This window comes from Odontomachus brunneus, unplaced genomic scaffold, assembly GCF_010583005.1.
Source record: "Odontomachus brunneus isolate Ranch 3 - 2012 unplaced genomic scaffold, Obru_v1 Obru_scaffold_032, whole genome shotgun sequence".
NCBI lineage: Eukaryota > Metazoa > Arthropoda > Insecta > Hymenoptera > Formicidae > Odontomachus > Odontomachus brunneus.
Genome location: NW_022639482.1, coordinates 1107177 through 1120647, shown reverse-complemented (window position 1 = coordinate 1120647; position 13471 = coordinate 1107177). Strand labels below are relative to the sequence as shown.

The following is a 13471-nucleotide window of genomic DNA, read 5'->3' as shown; positions in this document are numbered from 1 at the left end:
CAAAGGGTTTGCGAAATAAATATTTCAAATGTTTCAATAAGCATTGTTATTTTACCTTATCTCTATTGCTAAAACAGCTAATGATTTAACTATAATGGAATCCGTTAATGTATTACATTTGTTTTGATACACCAACAAAAAGATTAGTTGTATATACCAAGCTATATCTTTCATTAGTTACGATAGAAAATCATCTTTACTGTATTAACAAATCTACCATGCTACATCAAATTTGACTATACATAAATACATAAACAATACTTACTCAGCTAATTTGACTTGACTACTGTAACATAGCAAACTAGCTGTCTCTGTATTACGGCTATAGATTTGCTAGAATACTAAGGTTTTCAGCTATTACAACAAATCTTTTTTTTCCGTGTAGTAAATACTATTATAAGCGCGAATATCAAAAGACAACTAACATTGGATAAACAGGAAATATATCGACATTTTATTGCGATCTACAAAGCTCATCGAGGACTATCTCGGCAGATTGCTTCGAAAATCTACTTAAGAGGATCTTCGTTGGCGCTTTAACAAACGCATCAGATAATTGAAAATCATTCTAGAGCGCCTTCTTCTCGGACTTGAATTAAATATATTCACATAGATTTGCACGACCACACACGCATACGCTCGAGAAGGATTACTCATTCTTCGAATAGCATCCTCATTTTGCCAATCCTTTCTTTCTTGTCCTTTGTCTCCACTATGAAAACTGAAAAGCCCCGACATCCCCCCCCCGACATCAGAGCTGGTATTGTTCGCTATCATACAACGCGTTTCCTCAATCTTTGATTAATCTCTGTAACCCCGGTCACTAAGGTAGAAAATCCATATCGAGACATAATAAATATATTATATGATTAAATATGCATGATACAATATGTAGAATCATAGTTTTTTATGAATGAGAAGAAAACGTGTTTGTTAAATAAATTCGACAGATAGCTGCAGGCGTTCTATTCGTGAAAAATATCTATTTTTGCGGAAACGATCTACTTTTGCTGAAAAGATTTATTTTTGCATAAAAATTTTGTAGTGTTTCATTATCTCGATTTTTTAATTGTAGATACTCAACGACCGGGAAAATACAACTATAAAGCGTAGCCGTTTATTGTTGTTTGCATCTCGAGAATAAATGAATCGTTTGGAAAATAATTGGATAGTAACAGATGAGAATTTGCACTTTTTCTCTGCAATACGAAAAAAATGAAAAGATTAGGTTATAATTAGTTTATCAATTAAAAGATAAAAACTTAATAATTTCTAACTTAAATTAGTTGTTTCTTAAGATACATCAACTTTAACTGCTAAATATTTTTTTAAATTAAAGCAATTTATGAGAAAAATATTAAAATCATTGTTAGCTGCTTACAACATAAAATAAAAAAAGTCAAAAGTAATATTAGCGGAATTTTTTATCATCTCTTTAAGCATATTATTTTCTTGTATGGAATCCTAAACACAAAATACTCGGTGTTTTCTCATGAAAAAAACTGCCTTTTCATTATTTTATATAATTTTAATCTGATTAAAAAGTTAATTATGCAAAAAATATATTGCTTTGCACAATTAATTTCTAACTTTAATACGTTAATTTAATTTTAACTTAATCTTTCATTAAATTATTTTTTGTTTATGTAATCTCGAACTTAACTAAGTTTATTTTATAGGCCATTACTTTTATAAATTTAACTTAAAAAAATTAATTTATCCCCAATCCTAGACAATATATGCATATAGTAAAACACGTGTAATAACATTACACGTTATATTATATTACAATAATATTAAATATACAGTGTATATGTCAAATTACCCGTAATAGTAAGAACAGTTGCAATTATAATATAAAAAAAGAAAAGCTTAAGAAAATGTTACAGTTTCTAGGGTAGATAATTATTATTTTATTCAGAATATATTTTTTTGAATGAAAGGCAAGATCTGTCTTAACGATCTAAGATGTGTTGAAACGATGAATCGCTTATTGGATTAACAATCTAATGGATAACATGACGAGTGGCTCTATATACGATGCGTGTCCGTACGTAAATTGAACAAATTATAGAAGAATGCCTTGGTGCTCGTGGGTGGACACCCTGTGCCTGTATAGCAGCAGCGGCTTTACGATAGAAAGCAACGGTTCTCAAACCAGCTTATATTTCTATCGAGGAAAAACGAAAAGCAAAATATCATCACATTCTATAACATTTTTTCAATTGTTTTGTTTAAAAAATTAACCAAATTAAAAGAAGAGAAAAGAATAAATCTAATTTAATTCATACACAAAAATTTGTCTTTTTGGAATTTATATAGATATTTTATGCTATTAATTGTCATTAATATATTCTTAATAACTTTTTCACACTTTTAATAAAAATATGAGATACAGAAATATCTTGATTGATATTAGAGCGAAGGTGAAAAACGGTTAGAATACTAATCGACTTCGGTGGGCAGCATGAGTGCAGCATGGGTGCAGCATGGGCATCCCTGAATCGTACAGTGCACAACTGCGATGATCATAATTACACGCGATGATACATATGCGGGTACACGTCTGTGTGCGTTAAGACCCATACAGGACACATGACATCTTAAACTGAGATCAGTGTCTCGTGAAAGACCAAAGGAATCACACGTGAAAAAGGAGGTTCTTTCATATCTCTTTCTATGTAATTTCAGATAAAATAGATTGTGAGTTGTTTTAGTGTAAAATATAATTACGAGAGATGGTGTCCTATATCTGGATATTTTGCGTCTATATAACAGGTAATACAAAAAATATAGCAAATGTATGAATATCAACAACTGTAACAAGAAATAATGTAATAAACTCCACACAATTTTATACAAGAGAAACGAGCACAAAAATTTCAGCGTCTACATTCGCGGAGAATTTAAGGCACGTCGGAGGAGTAATAAAAAAATTAAAGCACAGACCCTTGCATCGATTTATTTCGCGCAAGAACTACTTTCTCACTGATGTACAAGTTTTAAGAATATCTTCGTGACATTAGAGTTTCTAATTAAATTTGCAACGAAAAAAATATGTTGTGCACGTTATATATTTATAAGAGTATTTCTCTCTTTGATGAAAAATTCGGACTAATATAACATAACGGATAATTAATTTAATTTATTTTCATATTGCTGCTTTTTCACTTTAGATAATTGACGTAACAGAAACATTCGAGCAACCTAGTTTCGCGAGGTCAAAGCAATATAATAATCAAACTAAAATATCTTTTACGTGGCGGTATAATTATGGCTGTATTTCCGTATGTGGATCAATTTCCTTGAGAGGGGAAACCGCGGTCGAGGGGTAGAAGTATAAAATTGTGTCTTATCGCTTATTCGCGCACGCAACTTCGGCAATCGATTCTCCCGGCCTGGCTTTCGCAGTGGTGCGTGAGTGAAAACATAATCGCGCTGTAGTTTCGTTTTCGCACGCCATGCGAAAGTTGCTCTATGTGTTATGAACACCGGTAACATCATGGTAATCGATCATAAAAAGAGAAAATAGGCAATCTCCGCTCGTGCATGTTCAGGGCTGTGCCGAAAAAAATTTCATCGAGTCACACATGCGTGCAGGATAACATAAGTTTTTTTATCAAATCAAGAGCAAAAATGGAACAAAAGGAATAAGCGCGAATTTTTCGCAATTCTATCCTATTACACTTTCTTACAATGCCGAAACAACAATTTAATCGCATTGTCGTCGTTGCATGTTGCAGGTACTCATGCTGCTGTACGTACGAGCCGCGCGTTCGGAAGTCATCCAACAACGATAAGAATCCCCGAGAATAGCACTGTTTTATTGCCTTGTAATGTGGAAGACCAGGGTATGGTATTATCAACTATCGATTATATACTTTCTTCGTTCTCCGTTCAATAGTTTATAATTAATTATTTGTTTCACCTGCATTAGTAACTCGCATTTTGTCAACCTCCTTACATACACACAACATACACACACACACACACACACACACACACGCGGTAGTCTAAAATTACCACGTTTACGAAACTGCAAACCGACAATTTATAGCCAACCATAATCCGTTTTGTGCGATAACAAACGAGAATGTCTCTTGAAACATCGTTATTTCTACCCATGCAAGTGTATAAAATTAGAATAAAATGGCATGTAAAGAAGGAATTTTCCTTCGCAGCCACCGCTGATATATTTTATTCCATGCCAAGAGCAGTTACGAATGAATCGTCGTGTTATTCACTAAAATCTCATTTTGTCAAAATAAGCACTACTATTTAAGAGTTTAGCGTACAAGAAAAATCAAGTCAAGATGCTACACTTTCCAGAATTTCAAAATTATAACTTTTCGGACAACTAATTGTTGTGACTGACTATACAAATATGATACAGAGCCAACATTTCTTTATGTTTTTTATGCTTGCTTACCACTCGATACCAAGTCAAATTGACTAATAATCTAGGATAAGAAGACCACAAAATACGTACGACCGTAAAAATATTTCATAACTTAGAACCATTTTCTAATAAATAATATTTACTATTGCTATTTTGCTTCGGAAAAAATATAAAGACATTTTTAACAAACAAAATATAATAATCTTTGTTTCTTATTTACATCAGAGTATAAGGCCAATTTTACTTCTTCTATCCATATACTTGAATTTTATCATTTTATAAATAAAAATTACTTTTATTATCCGAAACATTCATACACTTATAAGGAACCTAGGCCTATTTAAAAATAACACGTCTCTTAAACTTATTCACTCACGATGGAAAATATTAACACGAAATGTTGAAACGCTCAAAAATGTACTCGGCAGATCTTAAATTAATTTCTTTCTAATTTTAACTGTAGTATTTTCTCAATTTTGGTGAAGTTTAAACAAAAGTAGCTATTGAAATAAACATAAATACTGAATATAATATGCAAACATTTAATATATACTTTGGTGCTATAGTGCTACAAACACACAGCACAATGTGCTTTAAGAAATAATACTTTATTATGTTATAATTTTAATTGAATTGTTTGCTTAATTATGATAATAATTTCATATTAAATGCGTTCTTCTACCGGCAAAATAAGCAGTAATTTTTATAGCATCAAAATATTATTGTAATATTGCAGCAATTTTCATTGCATTAAACGATTTCCTTTATATACGAGTAAAATTCTTGCTGAACGCATGTTTGCAATTTTATGCTAATCATTAAACATATACCGAAATACATCTATCTGGATATCTTTTAAAAAGAATATTTTGCGATTTTGTTTTTATTTTTTCTTTTATGATTTCCTTTTATTTTTTGATACACAAAGTACATGACGATGTAATAAAGCAATATAGCAATAACATTACCCTTAAACCAATTATACTCTTTCCTATTTCAAATATTTTTGCACATTAACGCGTCAAATCTCCATAAATAAATATTTTTCGATCCATATATGGGAAATCGTAAAAAAATTTCTTATCAAGACCCAAAATTCAATTCTATTCACGATGATTCTTGTTAGCAGTTACGTACGTAAGCATAGCTGAGTTATGAATGTTGGAATGGTGGAGTGTATTAGAGCGCATAGAAAAGGTTGTTATTCCTGCCTGCGTAGGCGTGCAAACTAGAGTGAGATGGTGGCGAGAAGAGATTCTCCTGGCTGACAGCTATGAACCTGACAAGACATCGTCCGAAAGATACACCATGTATAGGAATGGCAGTATACAGATCCTTCACGTACAGCTGGAGGACAAAGGGGAGTATGTGTGTCAAGCTATCCGACCCGCTCCTTGGGGATACGTTACGCAAGTACACGAGATCGAAGTGATGTGTGAGTACGACGTATATCGGGACGTATATCGAGACGTAAACCTCCGTGTAGTATCCCCCAATAGGGAATTCACTGTATACGTATCGAATCGAGTCAGCGCACAGCGAAAGGATTCAGTAGTATCGCACGTGAATCCAAACCGTATATTTCTATCTATTCGCGTATCCTCTTCCTCAATGTGCATATGTGTGCGTGTATGTGTATGTATGTGTGTGTGCATGTCTACTAGAATCATTTTTTCTCTCAACTTCTCTTCCCAAATGCCGATTTGTTACAAGATAGGATAACTGAATTTTGCATTTTGAACCTTCTTTTTACTTGACTGTAAATAATGTAAAGTTGACTCGCGTAAAACTTCACAGACTTATTTGTTGTTTTTTTGCTGTGCATTCAGATCCACCAAGTATCGAGACGGTGCCTACATCCGGGGAGTTGGAAGTCAATCTCGGGGAAGAAGTGAATATGCAGTGCGAGCCGAAGGGCGTACCAATCCCCAATATAAGTTGGAGGACGAAGGTAATCGATATTTACGATGTTGCCTATGCCAATGATATTACATGATTTGCACAAGAGTACGGCGAGAATGTTCCGATAAAAAAAATAGAAAGAGGGAGATTAGAGAAAGAGGGACTAGAGGCGAAATAGGAGAAAGAATAAAGAGAACAAGGAGAGAGAATGAAAAATGCAAGACACGATTATGTAACTTTAGCGCCAAGATAGGAATGTACTTTGTCATTCTGCACTTTATATCGCGCGCGAACGAAATACAATAAATATTATTTATTTATTTTTCCTATTTTATGAGATATAATTAATGAAATTGTTTGAGATGTTTGAAGTTTTTTCAAGAAACTTTTTTGAAAATATTAGATTATATATATATATATATATATATATATATATATATATATATATATATTTCTTATAAAATAACATAAAATATAATACATTACTGATTTTTACAAAAATAACTATTGAATATTATTTGCTTTTAACAATTTTAGAGACTTTCAAATATTGAAGCGTGCACATAAAGCTCTTACTAATTTATATTTCTTAAATCTCTCTTTTTTATATAATATTATGTACTTATAATAAATATTCTCTTTTTTCCGTCTTCCCCCCCCCCTCTCTCTCTCTTTCTTTCTCGTTGGGTAGGTGTGTAAAAATTAATAAAGATTCTTAAATAAAAATATTATCTGCTGTTCAAATATTTTGCCTTCTAATTTGCAGAGTTGGAAAAATTATTTTTGAAACATAATTCATTACCGCATTATCATTATTCAAGAAGTAATGAATCGTTACAAATGTTATTTTTCTCACCAAGTTATAAAACGATTTTTCTTAAGATTCGCTTCTATTCATTCCATATATGTCCCAAATATATATCCTATGTATACAAAATGACAATAAAAATAATGATTAGATTAATTGTAATTACCTAAAAAATGTAGTTACGTTCTTGTTACCATTATTAACGAAAAAATAATGTCGCTATCAAGTTGTTGCTGAAAAAAGTAATTTTTAACGGTAATGAAGTTACAAGTTACACCCTACTTAAAAAGTTTAATAGAATTACATAAGAAACATCTATGTAATTAAATCATGTTTTTAGTAAAAAATGATAAAATTACGTAGGAAAGTATGTTTATCTAAATAAATATTTAATCATTTAGTTTAATATTTAATCGGTAAAAGAGCAAATTACAATATAAAAAAAATATGATAAAGTGAAGGCACCAAAAACGACATACCACTTTGTTTTTGGACGTTATGTCTTAATATAAAGCTCAAAATATAAATATGAATATATATATACATGTAGTTAGAAGTACCTCCTATTAGATAATATCACATTTTTACTGAAATTGTTTCTAGATTTAATACAAAAAATGTTTTCGTAAAACGCACGAAAATGGAGTTCAAAGAAAATAGGTGCCAAAAGCGACATACTTATTGGAATTTATATAACATGTCGCATATATGATAATATTTGATAATAAATAGTTCATTAATGCATTTAATGGTTGAATAATATTCATTTATTCAAAATATAATGTTATAAAAGAAAAATATAATTAAATAAATACATATCTTTTTCCATCTTTTGCACTTTTTCATATATTTTACATATGTTATATTTTTAAACTAAATAAAATTAAACTTTACAATAAAAAATGTCACATCACAATGGGAGGTTATGTTAGAAGTGTACAGAGTATCGCATAGTGTAGGTATGTTATTTTAAGACACATTCTCATAAAAATTTTCAAGTTATACAGTAAAAAAGCTATAAAAGTAAAAATATTCAAACAATATATGTTTACAAAAGCCAAATGCATGTAGAAGAACTTAATATTGAACAAAATGATAATTATCGCTATTTAGTCTATGTAATTCGTCAATAAAAATTATAGAAGTAAAACTTACGAATTTCTAAAACTCGATATTTGCTAATTTAGCATATAAAGGAATAAGAAATATATCAAGTATGCATTTTTTATGACTTAACTGAAAACGGATTACGTTTATATTAGTTTCGATAAAATACAACATTTAATATATAAGATATAGAGGTATATCGCTTTAAAAGGCCTATGTCGCTTTTGGCTACTTTCCTCTAATTTTATTATATAAGCTGAAATATAAGAAACTGAAATTTCCGATAGAAATTATAAATTCTGATAAAAAGTTATATAGTATTTATATAATTTGTATGTATTTTTATCAATCCCTATCGGATTCTTTAAACAAAAATGTATTATTTCTTAATCTTGAGTATTTGTGTATTTCCACCATAAAATATTTTGTTTACCATATCGTTTCAGTACCAATTCATTATCGAAGTCTTAAAAATTTAACTGAACTTTTAGAAAGCAAGAGAGAGAGAGAGTGAGAGAGTGCGTGTGTGTATGTGACTTAATTAATCTATATATTTTGAACTAATAAAGATATAAGCAAATGAAATTTTTTACACTTTATATTCAACACAACATCAATTGTGTTCAGTATATTCAATATATTCGTTATATTCATGGTGGCCGTGGTGATGATGAAGATGAGGATGAAAATGAATGTGAGAATAAGGATAAGTGTAAAGATGAGGATAAAAATGATGGTGGTGGTAGTGGTCGATGTGTATGGCGGATATGCACATTCTATTGAGGAAATTCTGGAAATGCTAAGTACGTGGCCGCGCACGCACTTAGAGGAGAAAATTCGCGCGTGTCCTCCATCCCGTGTTTGCGTCTCGGCGCGTGACAGCGTGGTGCACCGCCGGAAAGGAGAAAACGATCCCGTTTGTCGCCTAATTACGCGTTATATTCAGTATAATATATATAATAAATATAATAAGTTTAAATTTTGACACTTAAATTATATAATAGTTTCTCCCAATGAGACGAAATACCCGTTTACAAAATTCTTCGGAAGCGAAAGTGTCCGATTAGATAATAAGCTAATTAAATTGAAGTAACTTGCATATACTTTGTGAAATAAAACGTGTATTTTCTTTGTAGGATGAAGAAATCCCATTACTGAATGACAGATTACAATTGAGATTTTATGCTGACAATCGGAATCTTTCCGGCAGGTATACCTGCGTCGCCAATAATGGAATTAGTGATCCAGCAGTGGCGCATATAGACCTACGTATTAAATGTGAGTAGCATATCAGCACATAGCACACACATACGGACGCATATATACGGACAAACAATGTGCAGCCACACATATATATATATTATTCATCATGATTGTATATAGCCTTATTTCCACTATAATTATGTTCATCGTTTAAATTTCCACATATTTATTCATAACAGTTGAAACAAATAAGTATTTTTGCAAATTGCATCAATACATTTGCAATTAATTAATCTTAATTACGACTATACATGTGAAAACAATAATCATTCTCAATCTTTTCAATTGCGTAGTGAATTAAGTCAAGAGATTGATGCGGATTGGTCTCTTTAGTATTCCAATCAAGTATGCGAGCGAGTCAATTATGTTCATCGTACTAACACAAACAGACATAATAGTCTTAATAAGTAAACCCATTTTTCTATAAAGAAAATAAAGTATCTTTCTGTAGCGGATAATATATTTTTATAGAAAGCTCCAAAATGGCATAACTTTATATATATTAAGGCCATTATGCTGGCTTATGTATGTGCATTTGCTGTATCGAGTATTCTGCGGACATTAATCTAATCTTCCGCTTTCCGTGTCATGATGTCTCACACTGAACTTTCCGTTCTAATCGCTTGATATTTTAGTTCTAAAACGAAACATAATGACATATGGTCATAAAATGTTTTTATAATTATTATGAGACACATATTATTTGACAAGTAAAATTTGGCTCACAATACGACAATATGGGGAACAGTGACTTACGCAACGCACAATATATACGGCTAAACACCCAAATTTGTAGTCAAAATCCTATTTTGTTAACTTCGGAATTTTGGAAAGCTGTTTACATATTTAAATAGTTTAATGTTTTTGATCTATGTATATGATGATAAATTCACACAGTTATTCCTTAATTATTTCCGTTCGTGTAGCAAGCTCACAAAATTTCAAAAAACTTGCTATTCTTTTACATCTAAATTAGAAACTTAAAAATACCGGAAAGGTTTGCAAAAATATTTCTGTATACATGTGCGTAGTTAGGTTTCTCGTTAAATAAAGAAAAAATAAAATTTGATAAAATAAAATAACATATTATATTTATATTATATAGTAATATATATATATATATATATATATATATATATATATATATATATATATATATATATATATATATATATATATATATATATATATATATATATATATATATATATATATATATATATATATATATATATATATATATATATATATATATATATATATATATATATATATATATATATATATATATATATATATATATATATATATATATATATATATATATAAAAAATATAAAAAGATAGATGAGCTATACAGCGTATATCATATAGCGTAATTGTATTAATAACAATCATCTTTATATTATTGAAGTTTTTGGAGTTTGTCATCGATTGTAGCATCTCTTTAAAATTGTGTAATCTTTGAGGAAATTTGTAATATTTAACAAAGTATAAATTACAAATCTCGCTAAATCCAATTAAGTTTTTATGCTCATGCTGTACTTTGCACAGTAGATTAACAGGTTCAAAAGAGATCAACTATGCATATTCCCGAATAAATGAAAAAAAAAATCGAAGAAATAAATATTCACAAAATTCGTCTGATTTAGTGTGAATAACGTATACGGTTTCGTACAATAGGCATGCAAGACCGACTATATTACGAGTTTTCAAAAATTTTGTGAAATAATATTAAATTAAGGGGTAGTTAGAAATTTTCCATCCTTGATTTGAACTTGTCTCATGTAGAGTCGAGACAGGTTTAAAAATATGTCCGACCATCCAATTAAATGAAGTATTAAATACTAAATATGTTACTTTTTACATCAAGGAAATTTTCTGGTCAATAGTACTTAAGAATTCATTTTTAGAAGAAATTTAAGAAAAAAATCTATAACAAATAGAATTTTGAAACTTTCTTTAAACGAAGGGGACTCGGAACATAATGAGAACTCAATTTAAACAAGTTTCAAAAATCTTAAAAATAAATCAATTTGATTTTACACCAAAATACTTTTTAAATTATCTCCTATAAGAAAAACACATATTTTACTGTAAAAGAATAGTCCAAAAGGATGAAATTTTGTTTCATGTTCAATATTTTATTGAAAATATGAATTTACCTTATTATGCTTCCTACGCGAGGCAAAGTGAGATACTTACAAAACTTGATTGTTTCTCAATCATTGATTTTAACCCTTAGCTGGCACATTTCGTCACAATCACATAGCTGGCACATTGGGCTGTTTGAGACCCCAACCACTAAAATATTTGCTGCGTAGAAATTTTTTTTCACTTTAAAAAATCCCAAAATAGTTTTAAAATATCGAATTAAAAGATGACAGGTTATTTTAATAAAATGTAATATTGAGTATGAAAAATAATTCGAGAACATAAAAAAAAACGAAAAAATAATTATTTTCACTAAAAAATTCATAACTCTTCTATTTTTTTATATTAAGAACTAAAAATTTAATTTGGTATTCTTGAGATATAATACTTTAAAGAAAAAAATAATTTGATAGTGACCGTTTCGAAAAAGATATTTATTTGAAGAGTTGAAAAGACGGGTTTCAGCCAAAAAAGTACTACTTATTTTTTCAAAGTATACTTGTTTATTTATTAGATGAGTAAATTTTATTTGATTAATGTATAAAAATTATTCTCACGATCTTCCTCGAGTAACTGCAAGCGTATGGACCGAAGCTGTAACTGATACGCCATCTAATAAAACCGGAATAATATGATACACTCTTGAAAAAAAAATTAAATGCCGTACAACATTATGCACTTATTTTTTTCTTTGCCCTGATGACAAACACAAATGGGAAAAAAATTCACAAAAATTATTCGAATAATTATAGTTGGCATACTGGGGTCTCTGATAACATCACTCCGTTTCACTCGAATACCACAGCTAGACTGACGCTTTTAGAATTACGCTAGCTAATCCAAGAAAAAGAGGGTTCCTTGGACAAATAACAGATAATAACACAAGCACCATTTTCGTACTATAGGTGGAAGTAAATTGGAGCTGAGGCTTTTGGTACCCCAGTGTGCTAGCTAAGAGTTAATGTTGTGAAAAATATTTTAAATTATTTTCGCGGCTCTGGATTTAATGTATTGAATTCTTTTAAAACGTATAGTCGTACTAAAAAATCGATCATGTTTAAGGTTCTAACTACAAATATAGTTGTTTCACTTCTCACACTGTGCTACATGAACAATTTACGTAAATTAATTCGAAATGTGTCGCTTGCTTCTATCATATCGAAACAAGTCACAATTATATATGTATTACGATATATAAAACAGCAATATATATGAATATTTTTAAATCATTCAATAGACAAGCCAGAAATCTATGTGAAGAAAGCATGGGTACACACGCATCCAGGGATAAGAGTGAAGCTGGATTGTACAGTAAACGCTTGGCCCGAGGCAAAGGTGAGCTTTTCCACGAAATCGGCGGCGCATAATTGCCATATCGCTAATTAACAGCAATAATTAACGCAATCTTGCGAAGTGTACAACTTTCTTTCGCGCGTGCATACAGTCTCGTAACACAGACCGCAGTTGGACTTTTAATTACTTCGCAAGTGTGCGCAAGAGCTGTGGCAGCAGAAAATTCTGCTATACGACTCAAGTGTAACTCAAGTGGCATAAAATCTTTCTAGAACATTCCATAAATATGCCACTATAATATAATAGTGAGGATATATAAAAGATGATTTGATGGAATATATTTCACGGACATTCTTCTCTTATAGAAATATCATACTAAGAATCATTGATTAATTACTTATTTTCAGTATTAAAAGTACAGTATTTAGTAATATTCTGTGATTCAAATACAGCTTTTAGTACTCAAGTATTTCAATATTTAATGTTACAAATCCTACCTTATGATTGATTTCAATACTTAAATATTGATATGTAATACTTCGTCCA

At 30.1% G+C, this 13471-nt stretch overlaps 1 protein-coding gene across 3 annotated transcripts in view; it reads left to right on the top strand.

Moving 5' to 3' along the window:
- Window positions 1-2626: 2626 nt before the first annotated feature.
- LOC116843400 (protein CEPU-1-like) overlaps window positions 2627-13471 on the top strand; it is a 36203-nt gene continuing 25358 nt past the window's right edge. For all 3 annotated transcript variants that reach the window (XM_032813788.1, XM_032813787.1, XM_032813786.1), the window contains exons 1-6: window positions 2627-2778; window positions 3744-3851; window positions 5619-5834; window positions 6229-6350; window positions 9353-9494; window positions 12870-12967. In XM_032813788.1, coding sequence (XP_032669679.1) covers window positions 2739-2778; window positions 3744-3851; window positions 5619-5834; window positions 6229-6350; window positions 9353-9494; window positions 12870-12967 — 726 coding nt within the window. In that variant the 5' untranslated portion in view covers window positions 2627-2738. The remainder of the gene's footprint in view (window positions 2779-3743; window positions 3852-5618; window positions 5835-6228; window positions 6351-9352; window positions 9495-12869; window positions 12968-13471) is intronic.